We start from the raw sequence: 27,850 nt of genomic DNA, 5'->3' as shown, positions 1-27,850 counted from the left end.
TTCTGTGTGTGTGTGTGTGTGTGTGTGTGTGTGTGTGTGTGATGTATTTTTGTATCTGTGCCATTACACTAAGGGTGGAATTACAGTTGCAGAGGTTTGTCTGGTTCCAGCCTTCAGTGTCGTTGTATCCTCACTGCGGTTTTCTTACAGAATCTCACTGGAGAAAGTAAAGTTTCACACTGCACATTGCTACAACTTGTTTTGTCAGTCATTCAGAACAAAGCGGAAATGTTGTAATTCTTAAAATGTTTGTTAACAAATATTTTACTCAACTTTTCATGGGATTTGTTGACAAAAACTAGAAAATATGCCCTTTGAATACTATCCATTTTTCCCATAAAAGTCTATTCCTCGTAGCATCATGTCAATACAGAGAAGAGCAAACTGCCAGCAGATTCCTACATGGTAGCTGTCAAACACTGTAAATCTGCTGCTGTGTTCAAGCACAGGGGAGTCCAAATCAAATACTTGTTGTAGGTGTTTGGACGTTTTCTCACAACATGGATGCCACATGGAGACAAACCTCTGATGGTTTTATTCTGCAGTTGAAACTATGGATATGATATACCTTTTCAAAGTTCCACTCTGGAATTCTGAGTAACTACCAGAACACGGCCTGTTCCTCAACAATGAGGTACGCTAGGTTTCTCTTTGTAGCAGGTGTAGTTAAAGTGGTGTCTCGCTGTTATTTAGGTCTTAAGCAGGATGACATTATCTTCACAGCTATTGGACAGGATTTCAGCACAGCAACAGATCTCTATTCTACATCAGTTTGTCTTTCAGATGGCAAGAAGGAGAAGGAGGATGAGGAGGAGGAGCGTCTCTGATTCCTAATGAAAGGAACAGGCAGAATTTGCAGGATGCTTAAAATATTTTGGATTCTTTTTGTCTTTCCTTGTCCAGATTTGAATCGGTCTTTGAGTCAAAAGTCTACTCCTGTGTTTAACTCTCAAAGACAATGGCAGTCTCTCTCTCTCTCTCTCTCTCTCCCTCTCTATGAGCACTTTAAAATCACAAACTTCCTTCCACTTTAGTTGTGTTTTCTTTGTGTTGTGGGTGCACCAATGTGTGTGTTTGAGTGTCTATTTCTCTTCTACACTTGTGTGTTTTAGTAACTTCCATTCTCTTCTATGTGACTGCAGGTTCCTGAGGGCTGCAGGGTGGCCAGGCGATTTGATTGGCTGGTGGAGGGCTCACGCTGTTGGCTGATTATTGGTGATGCAGGAACACAAGAGTGAGAGAAATAGGTGTGGAGGGAGAGAGAGAGAGAAAAGTAGATAGGGGAAGGAGAGGTGAAGTGGGCTGGGAACCAGGTTTGCATGTCTGCATGCTCTCATGTCCATGGTCAGATTTTGGGGGTTTTGAGAGGAAAGGAGGGAGGGTGGTAGAGTGTGTGAGATGATCCCAAAGCCATTAACTGGCAATAATGTACAGTATTTAATCTATTTAATATTTAAGTCCTACCCTTAACTGGAGGTGACATACAATTTGCCTTAAAGGTAGCATAGCATAAAACCAAGAAGACTTCACAGGCCAGAAAGTGGCAAATGCACCATTTAACAGTACAGCCACTACAACTAGATTTAAACTGCGTTGCTATGTACAGATTTAACTCTATGGAAATCTAGGGTACTTATTTTTTTAGTGTCAGTAGTTATGTATGAAAATCACCACCAAAATTATAATATCTGCACAACCTGCATCCAGGGGTGGCACGATACCGATATCAGACACAGCCATTTTAGAACTTTTCCAAATAATAACCTACTTAACCCATTTGTTTTGCAGCTATTTCACTGACGTAATTCTTCTTTTACAGCCTGTGCATAGTGAAGCATGCAATGTATATTATGTTTGGATTGTATCAGATTTCCGATTCTGTGATTTTCAGTATGGGACTGATCATTTTTACTCGATATCATATACAATGATATTGTATAATTTCCAAAATTCTCGTCTTCTTGGGCTAAGTAAAAATGTTCCCACAGAAAAATGCAGCAACATAAAACTGAAAATCAAAATCCGCCGTTAACGTCACAACCGAAGAAACCAACCCACTCGCCTCTACAATCAATTAAACGTGTATTTTCATAGTAACACTACTATTTTTTATGATTAATATTTTATCTTACATATTTTCTGAATAATAAAAACCTATTTAAGCTCATGAAAACCCACGACTTCATACGCATAATATCAGGGTCTATGAACATCAGGGTCAGGTACTACTTCACACTATTTTACTGCCACTAACAACATCTGTGATCCATTTGCTCGAACTCACTCCTGTCGTCATCGTGGTTCCCGTCTTTATCTGTGCTCTGTTGGTGATGTCTGCCTGCCTGAGCCACTCTGCTCCTCATGCCTGCCCTCACCTTCATACGGTCGCATGTTCTTTTTAACGTGTTGTTGTTATGAGGTGATTTGAAGTGTATGTTGTGTGTGTGTGTGATGAATGCCGTCTCATTGCGCTGTTTTCTTGGGACGTCCAGCATGAGTCGATGATTGTGTTTTTATTTATGTTTGTCGTACGTTTCCCAAACAGCAGTGGGGGTCAAATCAGAGCTACTCGTTAGACAGATAGCAGGACTATCAGGTGAAACAAAACCCTCTCTTCCTCTCCTTGTTCCCACCCTCCTCTCTCTTCACCTTTCCTCTGGTTGTAATTCCGCCAGCCGACCAACAGATGGCAGCGTTTCATCACCAAACCGCCGGACTGGGTTACTGTTATCAAAGATATTGTTGCAGGTCAGACTCTGCCTTAAAACTCCATGTTGTTCAACTGTGGAGGATCCCACCCCCTTCCCGCCTCACACGTACATATCTACCGCCTGACGTCATTTCCCATCGGGCACCTGGACCCCGTCCTCGCCTCTGTGTGTGTGTGTGTGTGTGTGTGTGTGTGTGTGTGTGTGTGTGTGTATTTGTGAATGTGACGACACGTATGTACACATGGATGTGCGCACATGCGTGATGTTAAATGTTTTTTGTTTTTTTTTAAACCATTGAATGAATTGTACATATTAACATCCCGTGTGTCGATGCTGAATGTGTTTCCATGGCGACTAATTTGTTAGGATTGTTTTTGTTGACACTCACAGAAAAAAAGGCTTTTTAAAATTGAACCGATGCACTTTGCCCTCACAGCATATGAATCTGATTGAATGAGCGAGTGATTAAATGAATGGATGAATGATTGAAGGTCTGTCAGCTGAGACAGGTTGTTTTAGCTGCGGGAAACGGTAGTTTTCTTTAAAAAAAAATGTTTTTTACACTCGTCTGCATGGTTTTACTAGATTCCTTCAGTTAATTCATCTCTTGATCATTTTGTTTTTCTTTATCTTTCCAATAGACGAGCAAAATAATTTTTTTTAGCGTCCTGTTGATTTTCCAGGAAACAGTTCTCCTGGTCGAGCTGTAGTGTGTTTCTTTGAAGAAGCTGTGAAATGTATAGAATTATGCTGTAGATGTTACTTGAACTCTCACACAACTCCACATTTCCTCTACTACCCTGTGGCCATTTGTCTATCGGGGCATTAAAGAGTTATTAATTGTAATCTTGACATTTAACCACTGAAAGAAAAATAATATTGTCTTCCTTTTTAGCCACTAATATGCCTCTAAAAATGTTGGATCCCAGTCATATTAATCTCTGACAACATGGTTTCCATCTAACCTCTTCAGGGTGTCAAAATGGCAAGGATTTGGCAGTTTTTATTATTTTTTTTCTGATATGATGTCTTGTAAACAAGTGCAAAGATCCATCTGCAGCTCATGATAATATTCATCACCAGTTCATCTACTAATTTTGTCCTTTAATTAAACACTAATTGTTGTCTGGGAAGTCCTAGTTTTGTTTTCGTGCAGCCGTTCTGTACTTTTTGGTTTATTTGGCAATAGAATAATGAATAACGCCTATCGAAACATGTCTTCCAGTTACTAGTTTGGAACAATTAATGGTCCAAAGCCCAAAGATATTCCGTGAACTCAGAGGAAAAACAGTGAATATGTGTTTGGCAATTCATTTGAATGAAATTAGAGATTTTCATTTCTCAAACCAACACTGCTTTTTATCGTTAACTGACATATGCACATCTGACACTTGACTCCAAAGTGGACTCTTAAAATCTTTGTTTCGTTTCGTAGGCCTGTTTGAAGTGAACGGTCTCTTTAACCATGAGTTTGTTTGTTGTTGTTTTTTAAAAACTGCAGCTTTGAAATGAGCAAAATCACACTAACGGATCATTTTTTGTAACACAAATAAACCTATAACCACTCAGCTGTGTATTATAGTATCCACTGTGCTTTAATCCTGAGTATTATGCAGGAATAACTAATAATGAATCAGCTTAGCGATGCTAAATATGTAAAAACGGTTCTTTTACTGAAACCTAGCCAAGCTACTGTGAGTGTGCTGCTGCTGCTTCAACATCCAGGCAAAACATAAACAAACAAACGTGATCTTCTTTACATTCCTCTGCTTGTTCATGTCCTGTGTTGACGCTGTACCTCCGACAACCATGAACCTAAAACCCTGTCAACATAAACATAACATAAACCCGTTTTACACCAGCATCAACACACATTTTTTATATAATAGCAGGTACGTGTGACGTCGACAACATCACAACATTACAAATCCATGTAAATCTGTGTTTTACCATGTCGTGTACGTTTTTAATAACCCACAGCAGTGCTTCTCTCTCTCTCTCTCCATATTGTGCACATGTTTTTACGTTGAATGTCGTCGGACACTCTGTGAAGAAAGATGTTCTCGTTCTTCTTCCCGAGATATTGTTCTAATAAAATAAGCAGCAATGGAAAAATGCGTGTGTGGCCTTTTGTTTACAGCAGTCAGTCAGTGTATCACACAGTGAGTTGATCATACGTCATATTTTATTAAACCATACCGCCGGCGTTCATCATATAAACTTTAGACTTTATTGACTTTTTTTTCTTTACGGTCTACAGAGAAAAAATATGTACAGTCTGTTATTAACATGCTAACACTTTAAAATATGTACAGCTTTTTAGTCTCTTACATGTCAACATACTTAAAAAACATTTTTTCTTAATTTTTAACAACCATGTGTGTGTCTCTGTACAAAGCCAGATCACGGGGAGGGAAAGCGCAAGGTTACGATATTTAAATATTTTTGCAGCTCCTGTGTAAATGTGGCAAGATTTGACTAATGTTCACATGTGGTTATCAGTGTTAATGTTTTCCATCTTTTCTGTCTTTCCTCACAGTTTCATGTGTGAAGATTTGGATGTTTTCCTCGGTCACTTATTTTTTTTATGATTCTTAATGTACAGTATATCTCAAATGTTTGCTGCTTCTCCCTTTCTTCCCTCGACTAAGAAGGGGAATTATGAATTAAGTGCAGTGTCGGAGAAAAATCGACATAATCTCTCCGTCTCTCGGCTCTTAATTTGAACCGTGACTTTGCATTTTCTTTTAAAAAAACACAGAATAATTCTTTGAAAACTTAAGATTTTTGAATAAACTCTTGTTTATACATTCAACTCTCCGTAAAGATCCAGTGTGTAATATTTAGGTGAAGTAAAATTTTGCATTTAATGTTGTTCTAGTTGCGTAAGACCCGCTGTGTAAGAATGAGTGACATCTAATAATGAGAATGTGGTCCCTGCTCGCCTCGACTCACCTTGGCACAGCAAGGTTTAGGTTGGTTTTCCACTACAAGAATAGTACATACTCAACGTGGGCGGAGTCATCACTGTTTTACACGCTACACACAAACGAGTGACTAGTGACTTGTAAAGCAGTTGATTTCAGTGTCACTGAATCATTAGAATCAGTTAATTAAAACTATTTGTTCAGTACTTCCTCCATGATCGGAAAATAAATACACCAGACTCCTCTGTTAAATATTGAGATTTTAGACATTTCACTGGTAATTGTCGGAGATTAACCCACGTTTTTTTAGGATTGTTGCGTCTTTTTAACTGCTCTACAGTTTCTGCTTGATTCCTGTGTTGGACATCTCTTCCTGTGACGGCACTCTGACCAATCAGTATCGCCTCCAGGTACTATGCTAGTGGAGACGCTAGTTAACTGTGCCGTGGCGATTCGAGTCAGTAGAAACACGCCAAAATATGACGACGCCTCCCTTTCCCATGCGCGTCGAGGAAACGGTGGCCTTCACATACCAGAGAGGATGCGTGGAGAGGTTCAGCTACGAAAAGGCAAAAAGAACAGAGGCTGATTTCTCCTTACAGGCTGAGGCCGTAAAGCCAAATCATTTTAAATTTGAATCAACCATACACTTCAATAAATATACATATACACAGTATAATATTCAACTTCTGCCAATAACCCTGTGCTAAATGTTACACATTGGGCCTTTCAATAAAAAAGTACCTTTAGTGTGAGACACACTAAATCACATCTGTGTCGACGGCTGTTTGCAGCGAAATGAGACTCTTTAAACCCTTTGTACAAGTCAAATCAGACAATTTTCTTTTGTTTTTGTTTTGTTTTGTTAAAAAAAAGTGAAAAGTACTTTTGTGATGGCGGCTACAGTGTGCCACAGGTGGAATGGTGCATTTGAAAAAGTCTGAGTTGAGTTCATAGACGTGTGTAGTGTGCACTGTGTGTGTATGTTGCTGCTCAGCTGAATCCTTAAGTCACTTTTCCTCGTCAACCTCCTCCTGTCGTTTTAACTCAGTTTTACTGAGTCCACAGTGAGTCGCCGTTGCGCCGCTGCCCGGATCAAGTCAGATTAAGGTCTGCGTTTTGGGCGGCGGCTCCAGTTTCCGTGACAGCGCGGTGAGGATGAGGTTGAACTTGTTGTAGCGATCCGACTGGTTGACAGACGCCCCGCGGCTTCCCCACAGCAGCCGCAGCTGAAAGTCGGTTTTAAACACCTCCAGCAGGTCGTCGTCCACCTGAAACCCTGAAAACAAGAATAAGGAAATCAAGAAAATTCTACACACTGTACCTTTAATGTTTATTTTGCAAATGTTTTTTTTTTACCTTGTAAGATCTTCTGTGCATTGGCCGTGTAGCTCTGAGCGTTGTGTGCGACGTCCCGCGCAGACTCCAGGTGGCGCAGCATGATGTCGCAGCCCTGGTCGCTGGTCTCCCAGAGCTCCGCCCCTTCAGACATGATTGACGGACGCTCCATCAGAGTGAGGAGCGGCAGCAGAAGTGGGACGCACACCACCGCAGGAGACGAGGCTGGAGGAGGAGGAGGAGGAAAGACGGCAGTTAAGTTTAAATATGTTCAACAATCACAGACATTTATCATAAATATTATACGATATTATAATTTTGCATTGCTGAATATTGGAAGGGGGAAGAAAAGACGTTTCCTTTGAGACCTTAAAGGGATAGTTCAGAGATTTTTAAGCTGAATAAATACACCGTCAACACTGACTGCCCAACACGCCCCAATTTACATAGACTCACACCCCAAATCAACAAAAATTCACATTTTAACTGACTGATTAATTGATTATGACTCAATTCATCGGTTTGCGAGTTTTTAAGGAATTAAAACATGATTTTTCAGCTACTTCAATGTGAATATTTTCAGTTTTTTTTGCTCCAATCCACTGATCAACACTTTCGGACATTTTATGGACCAACCGATTACTCGATTAATCAAGGCAATAATCGACCAGATTAATGGATTATGAATATAATCGTGATTTGCAGCCCGAGAATGGTTTACAAAGTCCACTTCTGTCAAACAATGAGAGACAGTGGTGAACATAATTACCAGTGATAAATAAATAAATAATCTCTGTTGATAACAGCCATGTTATCAGTGTCTGGCAATAAAGTCAGTGTTGATTATGTATCGATGTAACGGTGGTCAGCAACTGGTGGCCGGGTAGATCATCTCATTTAGAAAAAAATAAATAAATAAAATGTTCACAGTGCTGAAAAAAAAGTGTCTTTGAACCGAGTCAAAGAGCAGTTTTAATATTAGATTTGCCCTTTTTGTACTATATTGAATAGTTTAGATTAGAAGGGTTAAATTTAGTAGAAAGTAAACCTTCACAAAACTCAATCTAATCAAAAAATAAAAGCCAGCTGTACCTGTGCCCTCATAGAGATTCTTGTAGAAAGGTTTGAGTATTTTCTCGTAGCTGATGGCCGTCTGTGTGTAGTTCCTTCGTAGAGTCGTCCATGTTTCTTCCAAACGACTGATCTGTGAAGAACAGAGTCGAGTTGACAAAAGTCAGTAAACCACGCCTCCTGATGTGTGTGTGTGTGTGTGTGTGTGTGTGTGTGTGTGTGTGTGTGTGTGTGTGTGTGTGTGTTACCTGCTGCATGTCCAGCGCTTTCATCAGGGCGGTGAAAGCGAACAGGTCGCCCACCGTGTCCTTCAGCTCCACCGCCACCAGGATGATGCGGTTTAACGTGGACGCCCGCTCGTCCACGCTGCCAGTGCATCCCAGAATATCCACGGCAACGCCTATCGCCATGGTGTGGTGTCTGGTGAGAGGGAAGAATGATGGCGAGAGAGAGAGGGAGGAGGATTATCAACACAGTGTGACGTCCAGGTCTGTTTTCTGATCTTCTAATGTGATCTTTCAGAGGCTGCAGGGCTGAATTCACTTTGATCACAGCACAGACCGCACGGTAAACTCAATCTGCAACTGTCACTCACTAGTAAAGTCACCACTAATTTAGTCTTTTTGCTTCTATTCTCTTTAAGCTTTGTGTTCCAGATCCCAGACAGTAGAGTCAAACTAATTACCTTGGTTGAAGCACTTGAGGTCAAACTTACATGAGGTCAACCATCACTAATCTGGGGGTTAAAATGGACTCTGACCTGATGTTCGACAGTCAGATCAGGGGCTGTCGTAAAAACGTAAAAATCAAATATTGAATTCTCCTCCTGGAATCTCCACCTTGAAATGGGGTTGATTTTTGGAGGGCTGTGGTGCAGGAAGTGACGTGCTGAGGGCTTAGGGTTAGCAGGCCCAAGGACTTAGCATTTTTTTGCTTGTTATATGGCCTTACCAGGTCGTCTTGGCCCTAACCCTAAACCCCCGCGTTACTCTTTTCCCCGAAATTGAGTCGTTTCTTGTACGTGATGTACTTAGAGGCCGTCTTTTGTAGTGGAAACGTCGGGACTTCTCAGTTGGGGAATAGTTGCCAGCGCCAGCTTTTCATTGGCAGCCATGTTGACAAGTCTTATCACGTGACTGTTGTTCCCAGGGTGTACTTACACCAGTCCCTCGGTTACGTCACTTACCGTTTGATTACACGTTAAATGTGTGGTCGAGCGTCTTTGACTGCTAGTTGAAAATCAGTTACAAAGTTCGTTGTGTTTTTTAAAATCAAGTCATATTTGAAAAATCCTCTCGTGTGGAACAAACCGGTATAAGCAGGAAAAGCCCACAGTGCAAAGCTAAATGGAACTCAGCCATCATCATCATTATTATTATTAATATTATATCATATTTTATTTTTACAGCAGTGCTTTTCATGCTGTGACCGATCAAATGTTCCGAATCATTCATCCTCTCATTTTGTGTGCGTCGCGTACCTTTCCATGAGGTCCAGCCTCAGCTGCCGACCGTGCGGCAGCGTCACCAGCTCCAGGCCGGAGGCCACGCCCATCTGACCTTTGAGGTCCGCAGTCACTCCCAGTATCCTCGCAACCTGGACACCAGGAGAGAGAGGGTTTTTAACAGGATGGATTTCAATTACATTTATGTTTTGTTTTTTATCCCCATCTCTCACTGAGTCTGTCCAGTGTTAGTGGGTTTTTGTTTTTTTTTATGTTTCTCCTGCGTCACGAGAGTCGTTTTATTGCAGCAGAAACATCGGCTGCGAGGCAGAAATCTAATTTTCAGCACACACACACACACACACACACACACACACACACACACACACACACACACACACACACACACACACACAGGTTTGAGTAGCTGTTCCTTTTAGGACACTTTCATTTGAATCAGCCAAACCTGAGGCTTTTCTCTAACCTTAACTTTAACCAGTTAATGCCTAACCTTAATCTTAACCTTAACCTATAACACAAGTCAAATCTTAACCCTAAACCTGACTAGGTTCTCAGACATGAGGTTCTGTTTCATCAGGACCAGGTTTTGGTCTTTACTGGTCCTGACAAAGTCAGTGTTTATGCCAGGGAAGTAAAAGCACACACACACACACACATAATAGCAAACAGCAGTAAATATGTTTGCTGCCAAATTACACACACGTGTATAAATCTGATTGTTATGCAAGTTGAATTTCCTCTGCACCTGTGAATGATTTTCTCAAATGAAAATCCAGTAGCTGCTTTTAATGAGGAACAAAAGGCTTTTTATTGACTTTTTTTTCTTTCTTTCTTTTTTACTAAATCAGCAAAAAGAAATAATAAAGAAAGGTTGTGAAAATGTCCTCATTTAGCATAACTCTCTGTTTGTTTCTGGGTCTGTAGTTCATGAGGATGACCTGCAGAGGGCCTTGACCTCCGCCTTGACCCATGTGTCACCAGCTCAGACAGGTGAGCCATCTAAAGCCCTGAAACACTGTTCTTTTTAATACAATATTATTCATAACTGGTCTTTATAACATCAACATGTGATTTGACATATGCACATGTATATGTGCTTTGTTGAGTCACATATCCAGTCTACTGTTAGATAAGTGGATTTTACGTCTCCAAAATAAGTAAAGGTACTGATGGATAATAACATGAAATATTATAATTAGTTAAATTTGTTTTGCGTGTGTGTGTGTACCTGGCATTGCTTATGTTGTGGGGAGCTAAATCTGTTTAAATCTGTTTTTTAGTCACTACATTTTAGGGTATTTTTTCAAAACAGAATTAGAGCACTAGTGCTTATGGTTAAGGTTAAAGTAGATCTTCAGGAAATGAATGTAAGTCAATGCCATGTCCTCTGAAGTGATGGAAACCTGTGTGTGTGTGTGTGTGTGTGTGTGTGTACCTGGCAGTCTGCGATCAGCAGGTGTTTGGCGATGCTGTGGTGATTGTGAGTGAGCACCAGCTCCTTCGCTCTCTTCAGCACCACCATCTCCAGTGGTTTGTTTTCAGGAGGCAGGAGTCGAGATCCGAACTCTGCCGGTCTGAACGCCGACTCTGTCTCCACCACCGGCCGCTGGAAACTGCTCCTGTCTTTGTCCCCGTCCTCCTCCTCCTCCTCCCTCACCCTCCTTGCATCCTCCTCCTCCTCCTCGTCCTCACTGGTGTTCTCTAAGGCTGCGATGGCGTGATGGTAGGAGCTTCTGTCCAGCCCTCTCCGTCCTCTCGCCTCCACCTCCCCTCCTCCGTTCACCTTTCTCCCTCCCTCCCCTTCTCTTTTCAGCCGCTCCACGTAGCTGCAGAGCGGTGGCTGATGCTCGTTGTCCGTGATGGAGTTCGGCAAGCTCGGCTCCTCCCACTCCCGCGGGCTGCAGGACCTCAGGTCCGCAGGGCTCGGCTGCAGCCGCTCAGTCCGTCCCGTTAGTGTCACTGAGTCGGGATACAGAGCCGGATCAGGAGGAGACAACACAGAGGAGTGGGAGTCTGCGGGCGTGAGCTGATGGTGAAACTTCAGGGGCTTCAGTGGAGGGACGGGAGGACCTGCGGAGCAACATCACAGCCGAGAACAACAGAGAATCAAAATCCAACCACATCCTGCAACACACACCAAAATCAGCTTTAAAGCTGTGGTGCGTAACCTTTAACTCATAACATTTCATTGTAAAGGAGGCCAGTTCAATCTAGCCGTCTTCATTCTCGCGCTGCACACAGGAAGTGATTTGTTTCACGAGGCAACAGCTAACGTGACACTGTTAAAGTGAGACGGCTGTGGACAGGCTCAGAGTCTGACTGAACACATTGGAAGCCAGAAGTTTCAGAAGTGAATTTAAAGAATGCGGTCATTCAGCAGTTTTTGTTGTTTTGGTTTTTTTTGTCTCCACCCGCCCCTGCGATGCTGCTGTACACACACCAACACTCCCTCAGTCAGGACAGGATAGGATTGCTTGACAGAACTCGTTGTCAGATGAAGGGTGCAGCGTACAAGTAATAAACTCTGTTCACGATGTAAAAAGAAAACCTTATTGAAAACAGAAATCACCAAAAGTTACGCACTGCAGCTTTAATGGATTACATTATTAGTGTATCACCAGTCAACCTTTTTTTCTTCTTTTATTTCACTGGTAACGGATTATTGTAGATCGATGTTGCCTGTTTTTGTAGCCATTTAAAAGCACAGGTTGCTCTGAAAGATGTTCCTCATTCCTTTTCTTACATCCTTAGAACTAAAGAGTCATTGTTTCAGTCGTCTCTAAAAAAAGCCGCCCGTGAAACTCTGAGTGACCCACTGAGGATCATCGCACTAGAGCAGGAAACAAAAACTAAAGAGTACTTTCCTCACAAATAAATGTACTATTTCAGCTTTAAACTGTTCTCAATAGGTCTCTTTGTTCAGTGTGACAAACCAAATTCAATTTAAACGATTTGATGACGTTTCGTCGTAATAACAAAGTTACCTCCACTCCTTCTCCCTGAAGGCGTTTCCCCACATGTGAGTGAGTCCAGGGAAGGCGCAGCGACGCTGGAGGACGCGTGTGTGTGGTTGGAGGAGGAGGTGGAGGTGGAGGTAGAGGAGGTGATGGAGGAAGGAACCAGGGGCCGAAAACACGCGGAGTGAGGCAGTCGAGACAGCGGCACCTTGCTGGGTTTGGGTGGTGGTTTCGGGCACAGCTGGCTGTCGGAGCCTCGGATCGCTTGACCTGGAGACGACAAGAACAAGGTCACCAATGGCGTCACGTCTGTCTTTTGATAGTAAATTTGAATCAGTGAGCCATAGTTGTTACTCAAACCTGGAATTAGTGATGTTCTCAAAATGATTTGGTTTTAAATGATTTCTTTGTTATGTGCAGCAAAGAAAACAGGACATTTTACAACATTTAAGAAGCTGACACCCCCCCCAAAAAAAAAAACATCAAACTTGCAGACGTCATGTGACTTAAGTGCTTCAGTGATTGTGTAATATTAATTTTCCAACACAAAAGCTTTATTTTTAGCCTGCTAATCACACTCAATTGCCCTTTAGCTGCACTTCATTCACTTAGGTAAGAGTCAAATCAGACATGAGTATCTTATTGCTGTTCCGTCTTAATTATTTAATATTCTATCATTTTTATTGAAGTTTTACAAGAGGTAAAATTGAGTTCCACCGAATTTCCCGAAACTTGGTGGGAAGGTGTTATAGACCAAGACAAACAGCGTGCAGTCCCAGTTCTATATTAATTCTGCACACTTGTGCTTTATGCATTCAGTTCTGCAGTGCTTTACTGAATTTGTTCTGAATATGTGAGAAACATGACAGTCCTTTGTTCTTTCTGCTAAAAACCTTGACAGTATACGTAGATATTATTGTGACTGAAGAGTTTGAATAAACAGTATTTCTGTGTGTAATCTTGTTTTCTTTTTTCTTCTTTCACTCACCGGCCAGAATCTCTGCTGATCTCCGAGGGACAGAGGGACTCAGGACCGGCTCACTGCCCGTCCGAAACACTGGAGACTTGGGGTTGGGGCTGGGGAGTAGCGGGTCGGGAGACTGCTGAGCCTGGGGTTTGGATCCTGGAGGGGAGAAAGCAAAAGAAGAGAGATGTTTAAAAAAGAGAAGAACTTTTTTCTTTTAGACTGAGTTAAAATGTTGAATACATTTCTCTTACAGGGTAATCTTTCTGTTTATAGGTTTACTCACCGAGAGGTAAGAAGCTCTCTGATTGGTGCGCCTTGAGTGGGCGTCGTCTCTCCTGGACCTGATTGAGACTTGCTGGTTGGCTGCCGCATCGATCCTTTAACCTGAGTGCGAGCAAAACAGAACGTTTTCTTTTCTTTCTCTTCTGTTTTTCCACACTCACTCTCTCTGTCACTAGACTCTGACCCCCTCTGACCTTTTGTTGATGATACATATGGAACATATGTATAAAAAAAACCCAGACCTTTGATGTTGAGCGTAAAGCTCGGGGCTGTGAGTTAAAAACTTGTCCGTTATTCAAATATAACAGAGACAGTTTGTTGAGTAAAAAACAAACTGCACTTAATAATACATTAATGCGATTGAGCAAATTACACGTATGATCTCATAGAAACAATAAACGCAGGTGTCGCTTTCAGCCCCTGAAGTATAACGGCGGATTACTGTGAATCACAGTGACCTCAGTCCATTTTACGTCATGTTCTTTTTATACTTCTAAAATGTACAAAACAACGTCCCTTTTATTGAGAAAATAACACATTGTTTATTCATTTACACAACTAGTGCAGATGCACTGATGCCTTGGCACGTTGTGTTTATACATAAATATGAAGTACGGCGATTAAATATGAGGACATTGATGGTAAATTAGGAAATATGTCAGTGTATATTTACAAAAACATTTTAAATGTAGCCACAGAATAGACAGGTTGAGGCACGATGCACAAGAATGAAAAACATTTTTACTTTATGAATTTCACTTTAATAAAATACTTTTTTTTTTGAGGATTCAACCTTGAGCAATGATTTATTTTTAAATGAACTTGTCACCGCTGGTTCATCAGCAGTGTTTGTGTACAAACCTGAGCTGGCTGCTCCGGCTCATGCAGTTGTCGTGGCAGTGCGTGCCGTCGTGCGCGTTGTCGTGCGCGTGTCCGTTGGTGATGTTGAGGCTGAGGCGCTTCTGACTGCGTCTCTCCTGCGCCAGCAGTGCCTCCCTGTGAGTGCTGGATAATCCGTATTTCTCCTCCAAGCAGCGCAGCGGAAGGCTTCTGTTGATTGGCTGGAAGATAATGGCTCCCACCACCTAGTAAATGTGTGTAAACAAGTGAGATAAGATGAAGTACAGCGACTTGTTTTCCTCTAGAACAGACGTTCCCAGGTCGCCGGGGCTCACTTTGAAATACGTAATACCAACTCTGGTTTTATTTGGTAGTAACGAGTAGGAATTAAAATTAAGTGAAAATACTTGAAATGTTAGCCCGTTTGATGCTGGATCATTTAAACAAATATTTATTTATTTTTATTTAATGACCTTTCACGGCCAGCTTGCAGTACCGTCACGGCCCACTAGGGGTTCGCGGCCCACACTTTGGAAGTGGCTGCTCTACATGCAGCGGTAGAATGGTGTGTGTTAGATTTTTGGGAAAGAAAACTTCCATATTAAACGCAACCGAAAACCAAACAAACAGTGTCACAGTCATTTGGACAAAGGTGTCTCATAAAAGCTCATTAAACTCACCTGTGAGACAGGTTTTCTGTTGCCGACGTAGTATCTGATAAGTGCCGGGACGCTGTCGAAGCCCTCTCGTTCCAGACGATACTCCACTCTGGAGTAAGCTTCATTCAGCATCACCACCTGCACGAGGCATGCACCGTCATTTAACGACTAAAGATGTAGCGTGTAACTCTTAAATATAGAGACATAGCTGTTACGTTCTCTGAACGGTGGTGCAAGTCAATTTTCTGTGCAAATGGACAATAAAGTATTGTCTTATCTTATCTCATCTTATATTATCTTATTTTATATTATAACATTGTGCTAGTGAAGCTAGGCGGCCGCAAACAGGAATGTGTGGTTGAAGTTTAAATAACTGTTATAAATCTTAAGGATAATTTAAATATACAAGTTGGCAAAATGTGAAGAAACATAATAGAGATTAAATGATAAAATGTACATCACCAACATCGTCTGGTATCTTTTATTTACTGAAGATTTTCATCATTTAGTGTTTAATGCATGCAGAAAGAGACTCAGATACTGAGATGCAGAGCTCATTCCAACCGCCAGGGAACCACAGATGAGAACCATGTGTATCAGGAGATATTTGTCTATAACTGCACAGGTTTTTTTTTACCTTCTTGTTGATTTTAAAGTGCTGGGCAGCGTTTCGCCACTGGCAGGTCAGGACGTAACTCCCCGGGATGGACAGTGAGTCACGGATTAAGAAGTCTCCGTCGCGCTGCACCAGGTTTTCTGCAACCTGAGACATTACAGAGCGTTTGTTGACAGTCCAAACATTTCATTAAATCTAATAATGGTAGCACAGCCTCTCTCACAGTGTGACCTTCTCCACGAGCAGCGTCTGCAGCGTTTTACGTAACACAGATTAGAGGAAAAACTACCCCAGTGTTTAATCAGCCTCAAGAGGTTTGACTGTAGATTTACTCTCCTGACCTTTTGACCTGTGATGTCCAGGCAACATGTGGCGATGTTTCATCGGTTTAATTAGCGATGATTTCACATTTCGTTAAAAGTAACTGACAAGAAAAATGGAATACTTTGAGAAAATTGAGAGACAAATCGACTCAAACTTGGTTTTGCTTTCAGTTGCGTTATGTGACGTCTCATGCGTGGGTCACTGTGACACACCTTATCTGTGTCCATGTGTCACGCATGGATCAAAGCTCCAGGCTTAGCCATGAAATGCATTTAACTCAGACTTAATCATGAATTTAAAGTTGAGACTCAAGAATTGAATCATAACGCAATACATTTTACTTTCGATGATGGCAACAATTCTGATTAATTATTCATCATTTAGATTTTTTTCCCCAGTTTTTGACTGTGAAGTGAATATTTTTCATACACTTAATTGATTAAAAACAACTTTTATTCATTAAAGTTACATCAAACCTAAAAAACAGTTTTTATAAGAAGTTATATTTTATAATCACTGACATGAAATGTACTTTCATTAACGTTCGGGTTGAACAGGTTTCCTTTTAAATTTCCACTTCACTGTTGTTACACTGACTGCCTCTCTCTCATTGACACACACACACACTTACATACTTTAATTAACAGAGTGTTTGTGTAGCATTTAATGGCGGTAGTTTAGTTTGACCAAAAGGAAGCAGCTTATTAAAAATGATTACATCTCAGCGGCTGGGAACACACAATCTCTCTCTGTTACACACACACACACATATATAAACACACATAAATGCAGAGAGAAAGAGGCATTTTACGTTGTAACTGTTACAACCTCAGCTCTACAGCCGAGGCCACTGCTGGAGCTCTAATCTTCCTGTGTGCAGCAGGGCAGTCTAATAATAGGTGATCAGGTTCAACAAGTTTTTAACCAGGCTTTTACAGGGAGGGACTCGTGTGGTTGTGATTTATGTGTGTGTGTGTGTGTGTGTGTTAGTGTTAGTGTGTGTGTTACCTGTCTGGGAATGGCTCCGTGGTACCACGCATGGCTCCTGGGCTCCTCACAGTTCATCTTCAGCTCCTCCTCCAGCTCTTTGCGAAGTTTCTCGGAGGGACAGTCCAGGATGAAGTGATCCCTGGAGAACTGGGATTTTTTTTAAAAAGAGAGAAAGACAGAGAGAGAGAGACAGAGAGAGAGGGAGAGAGAGAGAGAGAACAATATCTTTATTTATGAATCCATCAAAGTGGTGACAGCTGGTGTCACACAGTCCTCAGACAGGTTAAGACAAAAAAAGCTCACAGACACAAACATCAAAAAGAAAGAAACATGTTGTTTTACAACACGTCTGGATTAAGGAGCCTGTTGTTATGGCCTGTATACTTCTGCACTTTATGTCTCTCTCCTTTAACTACTTCCTTTTAGCTTTTATATTCTGTTGTGAGTTTTAAATCTAAAAATTAGATTTGGACTATTTTGTGCTGCTACCTTGACCAGGACTCCCTGGAAGAAGAAGAGTGTCTCGATACGACCTGAAAAAAACTGAAATAAAACATGCTAGGCAAGCTAGGATGGTAGGAAGGGTAGTATAGAGGGGTGAGTTTTTGTTTTTTTTGTCTTATACAACCCCTTAAAAGAATACTTCACCGATTTGCATTTAGATTTGTATTACTAGAATAGTAATGAGTCGAGAAACATCTTTGTCACGTGCCCACCAGCGACCTGTTAGCGTAACTGTTAGCAAAGATGGCGGACACTGTTTCATTCTGGGAATGAGGTTCCCTCTAAAAAGTGTGGAATTAGCGTTTAGTTTCAAGCCTCGGACTAAGGCTCGGACCAAGTGTCACTGGCGGGCACATAACAAGAAAAAGAATGGAGATATTTCTCCACAATTTTTCAAAAATGCTACACCTATTCTAGTAATACAAAGCTAAATGCAAACTGGTGAAGTAATCCTTTAAGAATGATAAAACATCTGCTAAAAAACACCTTCTGTCAAAGATGACTGACTGATTAGGCTATTTTGAGTATTCTGAAGCAGACAAACAGCCAAACGATAAACATTTGTGCACAGTACGAGGACATGAAAACTCACTTGCGTGTTTAGTCACACGCAGCTCGTGTTTTATCAACACATTTAGCATGATCAGTTCATGTATGTGTGTAAATATCACTCCTATGGTCATCATTATTATTATTGTTATTTCTGCTTCTGCTACAACAGTTGCCTCTACCACATTATTATTTTATACATATATACAGTATATGTCAGCACAAAGGTGCATCAAAGTTTATTTTAAATTAAATATTTTACATAAAGCAGGACAAATTACACATAACAAGCTTTGTTTCTAGCCTTGACTCACAAATCTCACTCACTCGTACAAGTGACACACAACAGATAAAGTTGTCCTGACAGGATGCTGAGTCAGCAAAACACACACACACACACACACACACACACACACACACACACACACACAGGTCAGTCCAATAATGTGTACAGCCTGAACCAAAGCCACAGTTACCACTAACCTTGATCACAACCAGTATAACCATAAACTAAACTAACCAGCTCCCCAGAAATGCCGTTCTACCTCATTAGGACCTGGTTTCCTGGTCTCCATGAGGACTACTTGTCCAGATAAGGTCAGTGTGTAAACCAGATAAGGTTTTTAAAGAGGTAACAAATACAAAGGTACACACTTACATGACAGCTGCTGGGTCTCTGCATCGCTCCGTCTGTCTCTGTCATCTTTAAACACACACTTCATAGCAAACACTGTCACTGTCTCTACAAAGTTCTAACACATGTCCTCACACATGTCTCTCATTCAACACTTAATCTCTTGTGTCTTTCTTCCTGTCTTTTCTGTTCTCAGTGAGTGTGAGTTTCCTCTCTGAGTCTCTCCCTCCACCTGGTGCGTCATCGCCATGACCACACCCAGCTGGCCCTGGACCTGCCTCCGCACACACCTACACCTGACGTACGTAAACACTCGCACACTCGAGTGATGCAACCTGAACTTATCTCTGCTCATGACTTTTGAAAACCTCATTAGGATTATGAGAGTTGAATGTTGAAGTTTTGACTGTTACAAATAAATCCAGGGTCAGATAACACCAGTCTAAAAGGATACTTAAGTAAAAGTACAAACATCTGAGCAGAAAATGACTTTGGTAGAAGTTGAAGTGACTTTTTTTTCATAATATTACTTAAATAAAAGTCTTGAAGTATATGACATTTAATGTACTTAAGTATCAAAAGTAATGTTCTGATATAAAATGTAAAGGTTTAGAAGTAAAAGTATTAAAAAAAAGTGAGGACTTGTCTTTCAAGGCTGTGTGTTTAATTCCTGGCTCTGCTCGTCTACATGTGTCCTTGAGCAAGATACTTAAACCCAGGTTGCAGCATGTGAAGGGCAAAACTGTTAGAGCTGCAACTAATGACTATTTTCATAATCGGATAATCTGTCGATTATTTTCCTAGTAATCGTTTGGTTCATAAAAAACAGAAAATATTCACATTTAAGAAGCTGAAACAATCAGAAATTCTGTTTTAATCATGAAAAAAAGCTTCAAACCGATTAATCGATCATCAATATAGTTGACAACTAATTTAGTGATCGATTAATAGTCGAGTAATGTTTCAGCTCTAAAAACTATAGTGTAAAGCAGCTCATCAAGTCTAGAAAAGCTATATATAAATACAGACCATAAAACCAACTCTTCTGATTGTATTTGGTAATAACAATTAACAAAGCACGCTCACTTTATTAGGTACACCTGTTTAGCTGCACGTTAACGTGAATATCCAGTTGCATTTAGTCGAGGAGACACAGTTGAGACGACCCGAGGCGAAGTTCAAACCGAGCATCGGCATGAGGAAGAAAGTTGATTTAAGTGACTTTTTTAAATGAGACATGGTTGTCTGAATATTTCAGAAACTGCTCATTAACTGGCATTTTACAGTTTACAGAGACTTTAAGAGTGAGCATTAATGCCTCGCTGGTGCCAGAAGTCAGAGGAGAGTGACCACACTGGTTTGAAATTACGAGAAAGACAACAGTCACTCAAATAACCGCTTGTCACAACCATGGTATCCAGTCCAACCTTGACGCAGGTGAGATACAGCAGCAGGTGCCACATTTGCCACGTTCTTAGGTTTCACCGGACATGTGCATGCACTGTTTAGGCCCAGTAAGGATAAGTACAGCACCCTAGGATTACCCTAACCCATTGTTTCCAAATCCTGGTCGTCGGGGAAACCACTTTCCTTTTCCCCAAAACGCCTGATTCAAATGAATGAGTCATTATCAGGCTTTTGTAGAGCTTGATGACGAGCTGACCAGGCGTGTTGGAGCAGGGAAACATCTAAAATATGCAGGGCAGTAGGTCCCAGAGGACCAGGATTGAGAAACACAGCTCTAACTCATGTACAGTGAGAGGCAAATATGGATAAATATGTGTCATTTAGTGACAATAACACTCTCTCACTCTGTTATTGAGCTACAGTGTGTACGTGAAATTGGAAATATGCCTCTGAGCGTCCCCATGAAACTGAAACCAGGAAGAAGACACTCTCAATGTCTTCACCACTTTCTCTCTCTGTGTTTCACGCGTTCATCCTGTGGCTGCACCACTGCTTCTTTCCCTCTATCTCCGGCTCTTAAGTCATTATAAGAATAGACCCTCTCTGCCCTGAGTCTCCGTATCTCCATGTATGATGGGAAATCATCCTATCATCCTATCGTATTACAGGAGGATGACAACAGTAATGGTGTCATCATGCACAGGCCCTGTGTGTGTGTGTGTGTGTGTGTGTGTGCAGCAGTGGAAAGTACCTGGGGCAGTGAAGTTGTCATTCAGTCCCATTCTAAAGCCGTATTGATTTCACTGTGTAAAATCAGATTCTGTGCGCAGTGAAACTTATTACAGCTATTTTAAACCATATCTGTGTGAATGAATGAATAAATGGATGTCTTTAAAAATATGAACTAAATAGTCATTTGTAACAAGAGCAATGTTGTTGTTTTTTATTTTTGTTGAGGCCGCCATTAATTCATTCATTCATTCATTCTTTAGGAGCCCAATTAAGTGTATGAGTGAATAGGAATGCAAATTACTTATGTTATTCAGATTTTTATTTATGAATTTATCAAAAACTGTACACAATATTGTGACTTTGTGTGCATTACATATGCATAACGCTTCTTTAGAGTGATGGTTCCCAACCTGTGGTCCAGAGATCACACGGTGGGCGCAGAGCTTTGTCTGCTCTGAGTTTGTGAGCCAACAAAATATCATGTCAAAAGTAACAAAGACTCACTGTGAAAGAAAACAAAGGTTACCTTGTTTTGATTTTATGGAATTACAGGAATTTATCCATAAACATAACAGGAACTGCTGTTTATTTTTGCATATAAACGTTTGTAATAATCCACTTCATTCTTTTGGTTGCATCACGACTATGACTTCTTTTTGCACGTCAGTTAAAGGCTCTATGTTACACCCACTAACTCTCTGTCAGGACATCCTGGTTTTCCTGTTGTACCTGCATAGCACAACAACCTTACACCTGAGACGAGCTGAACTCAGTCAACTGTGTAAATGTCACTCACAGAACTCAACTCAATACTCCAGAACTACACCATATTTTGGTTATTGACTACAAGCACGTTTGGGAATATGTAATTAAGCACCGTGTTAACAATAAAGTGCCAACACAACTGATGAATGGTGGCGTGAGGAGGGGAAGGAGAGAGGGAGGAAGAAGATGAGGGGCGGAGAAATAACAGATGGAAATAGATGGGGATGCCCTTTCATAAGATGCTGCAATATGATGTCATCCTCATTGAGCAGCTGCATTTATATTGCACCAGGCTCTGTTTGTGTGTGTGTGAGAACCACAGCACAACAGTAACAGTCCAGCAGACCTTCTTTTGCTCCTCCTCCTCCTCCTCCTCCTTCTTCCACTTTTTCTCTCTGTCCTACAGATCAGAGGACACATGGTTTATGACCGTCTAACGTCACACACCTTCACAAGTGAGAGTGTGTACAAGGTGAGATATGTGATATGTGGCCGATACTTGTGGTGTCAGTTAACGCTCGACATTACATCAGGATCGTCACCACCATAGCACGTATATATATTGACTCAAATACTACTGCCTACCTACAAGTGCTGACCCTTACTCTTTCAATTCAGGATCATTTGTTGCTTTCTGTTCCATATGCCTGTAGTGAAATGGGTTCCTAACGGAGTCCTTGAGGCTGACTCTACAACGTGCAACCTGTTGTAACTGTGTACATTTGTAACTGTGTGGAGTGTTTTGTATTATCTTGACCAGGACTCTCTTGAAAATGAGGTTCTTAATCTCTTTTGTGTGTGGGATTTTCCTGGTTAACACACAAAAGTAACTTTGTAACTCTTCTGTTAAAGCATTTATGAAATCTATTGATGCAGCGTGTGATCTTCAGCTGCTTGAACTGAAGGTTCGACCTGTTGTGCTTTCAGAGATTGTTTTCTTCACAACACCAACAACGACTGCCTAGAGATGATAGTGCATGAAAATCAGACCATCGCGCCTGACACCACTTAAACGCACGGTATGTCATTTCTGTGCCTCATGATTTATCATTTAAACTGTTGGAACTGTAGTCTTATGTCTTACGTAATCATGTCGCGACAAATGTACACACAATACAATAAAAAAACAAACAGCTAACACACTGGCAGTACAGAATATTTTCCTTCCAAGCCCAGGAAGTTATAACGACTAATGTAAGAACACAACTCAAAAAAAAATGAATTTTTGATGTGAATGCAGAAATGTTGCATATTATATCTTTAAATTCTGGTCATATTGACTAAGACTAAGTGCATTAAGTTGCTGCTGTGGGATTGGCTGATTAGATATGTATTTATCTAAAATGATAGATAGATAGATAGATAGATAGATAGATGTTTTCTCATCTAAAATGGCCTTTAAAAGCAAAGCATTGTTCAAGAGGATTTCAACACTGACTGGATATCCCGGCTTTGACACAAAAATAGAAAACACTGAACTCTTGAGTGGTTTCTGTGTTTACGGAGGAGATGACGTGTTGGTTAAAAACCCGATCTTCTGTTGTTGGAACCCTGTCCTTGGTGACCAATCACACACAGCGGTGTAAGCAGCTTGTCCTTTGAGTTCACCGAGGTGAGGACAAATAACCTTTTAGCATTATAAATGACTTTCTTTTCTCCTCACACACATGCACACGATGACATTATAATCCTTGTCTCGCTCAAATCCTCTCCGTCTACCGCGTTCCTGAAGCTGAGATTCTCAGCGTGACTCTTCGACCTCCAGTTTATGTCCAGCCTCCTCGCCGCCTGAGCTCCGACACTAAAAATGTGCTACTGCACCGTTTAAATCATGCCGACAGAAAACCACAGCAGCGCTAATTAAAAAAAGCCGCTGAGTCGTTGCACAAACACAAACCCTGTTAACATTGCATAAAGAGATAATCCACAATAAAACTTTTATTGCAGTGGTTTTAGTATGTATTAGTCACAACACTGTATGTGCGTGGACTTTATGCTCCAGCAGGTTGAGATGGTGACTCTTCTCAGTGAATGATGTCACAGTGAAGCTTTAAAAGCATGGGAGTGATGTGTCATGACATTGATTCGGTGAAATCATCTCAGCTCAGGTTTATTTTCCCCCCATTAGTTTGACGTTTCTTCTCATTTCTTGTCTTAAAAAGGATTAAAATTGAAGTGTAAGATCACCCTGTGCAGTGAGGTGTACATGTGACTAATGTCTTGGCACTTGAATCTCCTGTTTTTCCCCTCATCCCTCTTTCCTAACTCGTTTGTTGTTTGTATGTGAGAGCTCAGCAACACACCTGCTGCTCGTCCCACTGACTGACACACTTCACCACCTGCTATAAATACCCAGTCGTCAGCTCCACTCTTTGCCAGGTCTTTGGCTGAGAACGTCAAGTTCTGCTTGTTTTGTGTCTTTTTTTTGTTTTGTTCTGCCTGCCTGTCTGTCTGTCTGCCTGTCTGCCTGCCACATTGATTTAACTTGTATTGTCCTCTTATGCTTCTGAACACCTGTCTTGCTCATGCACACATGAGAATCCGCCGAAATCTTCTAACAACTTGCATTTCAAGTGTTATGCACATCATGCTTCATGTGTTGGTCTCTGTTTTTACTGTGGCATGTCACAATGTCACATACAGGCCTGGCATATACAGCATACAGTATATATATATATATATATACATATATGTTTATATATATATATATATGTTTATATATATGTAGATACTACAGCATTTAGAGAATTTTAGGGTTTTTAAGCGTTTGAAATGATGCAGTGTTTACGGAAAACAAGTATCCTACAGGGAAAGTTCGGTTTCCTTGTAGATGAGGCCATAATCTACTTACCACATACTGTACAGCCAGTTTTGCTTTTCCCCTATACTCACCTATACCTGGACTAGATACTCACATGCTAATTTTTACTTTCAATTAAAACTTTCTCTCGTGATTTGGTGTCTGCATTGTTCGGTTTGTTCTGACGCCAAAGCTTAACACAAATCATTACAAAAGCTAACCACTGACGTATAGATGAAAGGACTGTTAACAGTTTTCATACTCTGTACTAACATGAGAGATAACCATCACAGGGTGTTTTTTTTTTACAAAGGACATCATCATCATTAAAACACTCTATCAGTTGTTCTTTATCTGGTATTTCCTCCTCTCCTCCTAAACTTTCCACTCATGTATCTTCCTGGTGGTTCCCTACTTTTTTTTGCCTGCATCCATTCAACTAAATACAACAAAAAGGTGAAGTTTTGAAAGTTTCTGAAATCATTAGAAAAATGCAAACTGTCAACAATGCAGCTAATTTGGAAAATCCATCCAGGGGGGAAAAGGCAAAGAAAACCCTATAAGAGAGGATGTTGCATGATTTTTCAGCAAAAACCTGTATTACTGTCACCGAAAGTGACGTTTTTATTCAGTTTTTATATTCTTGTGCAGTTAAATAAGAACCAGAGTGAGTGTGAGGACTCTCTGTCTCTTGTTTTCTGACAGGCTGAACAGTCCCAAAGCTGAGGACGGCTCGGATCATTTGTTTTCTGCATCTCTACATCTTGACTTCATCATCCCAGTGTCCCCCACCTTTCCTGTTTACACACAAAAATAAACAGATGCGTCTTCCTGTGTTCAGTATTGTCCTGGTCAGACATTCATTTTTACAATTTTAAAAGTCCAATGTGCAACATTTATGAGGATTTAGTCTGCATTTTGAAGCAGAACGACACAAACGAAGAAGTGTGACATCCGAAAGATGGGAGTGAGCAGACAGAGGAGTCCTCCATTTGTTAAAATCTGTGGTCTCACCACTAGATGTCACAAATATATACGCACAGGACCTTTTAAGAAGAAGGTTTAAGGGCCGAACATCAGCAACAAACCCCAACAGCCGACACCAACATGAGTGAAGTGCTGGTTCTATGACACTTGACCTGACTTGACCTGCTCTTCTAGAGACAGTTTTCACCTAAACTGTCCACCAAAAACATGTTTCTAAGAAAAAATAAGCCATTTTTTTATATTTAATTACATGTTTTAGATGTTCCCCTGCTCCTACACACCTGATTGCTTCATCACCAGGGTTTTTACAGAGCTCGTAGATGAGCTGACCATGTGAATCAGGTGTGTTGGAGCAGGACAGTGGGTCCCAAGGACCAGTATTGATAAAAACACTGGTATAGGAGAACTTGATTGGTCTGCTAAGTGTCTATACTCCAGCCACCAAGCTCCCTGTAGCTCCCATGGACGCAAATCCCCGCCGTCCGCTTCTAAAGATCTCACATACACAGAGCCTGAAAGCAGCGAGATGGAGTGTGACGTAGCAGCGTACAAAAATCCCTTCATGTTTGAACGCGATATTCACCAGGGACACATGGGTTGACACAGATCTTCAGTGGTTGTTTCCAGGCCTGAGAGATAATTCCCTGGTTTATCAGGCTGCATAGCTTTAGGTTTCAAAGTGCAGTTTACATTTGGTCAAACTGAGAAACTAAAGGGGAGAGGATTTTCGCCTAAAAGCACTGAAGCACTCGACCTCTTTCTTTGGATAAGGCTGAGGGATTTTTGAATTTTAATGCCTCATATCCTTGAAGCTCTCAATAAATTTCTTTTTTACTGCACAGACATGAAGGGAAGGACAAACGGCTTTATCATTTAAACTTTTTCGAATTATAATCTAATCTGTGCACAAAAACCAAACTACTGGATGAATATGACATTCATGATGTGCTGTATGTATAATATAATCTGCTGAATCCCCCATGTTCCCTGTGCTTCTTCACTATCAGATGCTAAACCGACTGACGATTCAAAGACCCACAGACACAGAAACAAAGAAGCTGCCTCTCTCTGAGGTGAAATGGAACGCTCCCAAAGAGCCAGATGGAGGAGAGAATAACGAGCCGAATGGAATTAAACCTGAGGCTTTTTGGTTCCACAAGTGAAGACATGTGGAAGATATGGAGAGGAGTGAGAAGAGGGGAAGAAAAGAAGGATGGAGAACGAACAGTGCAAGACTGAGTGAACTGTGGCGCAACTCTGTGTCTGGTGCTTTTTTCAGCATCAGTAGTTTGCTGTGACACAGAGTTCACTGTTCCAGTAAAGCACTGACTTTTTGAAGATATGACAGGTCTTGTGAGGTAATAAGCACGACTCCATTCTGGAACTGGATCAAGATTCGGAATGACTTAATCAATAATCTCATCTTACAGACAATTACGTTGTCTGAATGTGAGACGGTTAAGCAGCGTCATGAATTATAGACAACGCTCTTTGCCAAAGTAGTATTTAAACAATCCATCAACATGAAAATTGATGTGTTATGAGGATCAGACAAGACACAAAAGGGTGTTTTTCATCTATGTTTGTGCTCCATGACATGTGATCATGGCCCTGAGTCACATCAATTATTACAATAAATGAATAATTTCGATGTTTTGATGCACACATGCTGGAGGAGGATTTTCATTTAGGGGAACAGAACAATTACATTTTTAATTTAAGTGCTGTGAGTTTATGATCGAGGACATAAACAGAAAACTGTCTTTCTTACATAATAAACATGACTGCACATGTAAGAAGAATAAAAACCCAGAACAGGTTTATGCTGGGATCTGAATCAATGGTAAGGGAAAGCAGAAGCTAGTGGCAGATTTGCTTTGGTGCAAGAATATTATTTCAGGTTAATCACACACAGAAAATGACCTAATTTAGCTTTTTTTTTTGCATTTTGATGCATTTGACCATCACGTGACAGTTTTTGCAGCTGGAAATTCACAGATGTCACTGGACAATAACAGTCTGTCCGCTCATAATGTGCTGTGCTTTATTGCTGCTCCTGTTCCTCTGAATGGGAACATAATTTAGAAAAAACTGACTGTTGTAGAAGACCTGAAACTAGAGACTGAGACTATAAGCTTCTGTTTACATGTTATAAATGACGTTAGGGCTGCAACGATTATTCGATTAATTGATCTTATATATTTATTTTCTTTTTTTCAATAATTAAAACCAGTTTCAATTATTATCAAAACAAGACATCCAAAAAACACAGATTTTTTTTACATTTACATTTTTTTTATGGAAAATAATCACATTTTCCCTTAG

General features: G+C 40.9%; 2 protein-coding genes and 1 long non-coding RNA gene across 7 annotated transcripts in view; 2 read left to right on the top strand and 1 right to left on the bottom strand.

Annotated features, from left to right (window-relative positions):
* The window catches only part of fnbp1l (formin binding protein 1-like), a 44,277-nt gene extending 39,451 nt beyond the window's left edge, over positions 1-4,826 (top strand). The window contains exon 17 of the mRNA XM_044043550.1: positions 1,143-4,826. Within this exon, the coding sequence (XP_043899485.1) occupies positions 1,143-1,150 (8 nt within the window). The 3' untranslated portion in view covers positions 1,151-4,826. The remainder of the gene's footprint in view (positions 1-1,142) is intronic.
* A 1,077-nt stretch (positions 4,827-5,903) lies between these two features.
* bcar3 (BCAR3 adaptor protein, NSP family member) overlaps positions 5,904-27,850 on the bottom strand; it is a 65,126-nt gene continuing 43,179 nt past the window's right edge. For all 4 annotated transcript variants that reach the window (XM_044044204.1, XM_044044206.1, XM_044044207.1 and 1 more), the window contains 13 exons: positions 17,166-17,294; positions 15,855-15,980; positions 15,239-15,355; positions 14,580-14,803; positions 13,720-13,820; positions 13,458-13,592; positions 12,497-12,739; positions 10,948-11,582; positions 9,528-9,643; positions 8,296-8,467; positions 8,069-8,180; positions 6,998-7,201; positions 5,904-6,917 (listed from right to left, as the gene is read on the bottom strand). In XM_044044204.1, the coding sequence (XP_043900139.1) occupies positions 6,739-6,917; positions 6,998-7,201; positions 8,069-8,180; positions 8,296-8,467; positions 9,528-9,643; positions 10,948-11,582; positions 12,497-12,739; positions 13,458-13,592; positions 13,720-13,820; positions 14,580-14,803; positions 15,239-15,355; positions 15,855-15,980; positions 17,166-17,294 (2,493 nt within the window). In that variant the 3' untranslated portion in view covers positions 5,904-6,738. The remainder of the gene's footprint in view (positions 6,918-6,997; positions 7,202-8,068; positions 8,181-8,295; positions 8,468-9,527; positions 9,644-10,947; positions 11,583-12,496; positions 12,740-13,457; positions 13,593-13,719; positions 13,821-14,579; positions 14,804-15,238; positions 15,356-15,854; positions 15,981-17,165; positions 17,295-27,850) is intronic.
* On the top strand, positions 18,630-27,316 carry LOC122780857. Of its 2 annotated transcripts, none has more exons than XR_006361744.1 (4): positions 18,630-19,135; positions 20,121-20,271; positions 22,666-22,757; positions 26,533-27,316. It is a non-coding gene; the product is annotated as an uncharacterized LOC122780857 (long non-coding RNA). The 2 variants fall into 2 exon arrangements; XR_006361745.1 differs by lacking the exon at positions 26,533-27,316 and adding an exon at positions 25,244-25,358.

This window comes from Solea senegalensis, linkage group LG14, assembly GCF_019176455.1.
Source record: "Solea senegalensis isolate Sse05_10M linkage group LG14, IFAPA_SoseM_1, whole genome shotgun sequence".
NCBI lineage: Eukaryota > Metazoa > Chordata > Actinopteri > Pleuronectiformes > Soleidae > Solea > Solea senegalensis.
Note: the sequence above shows the minus strand (reverse complement) of the source record. Positions and strands in the feature narration are given on the sequence as shown.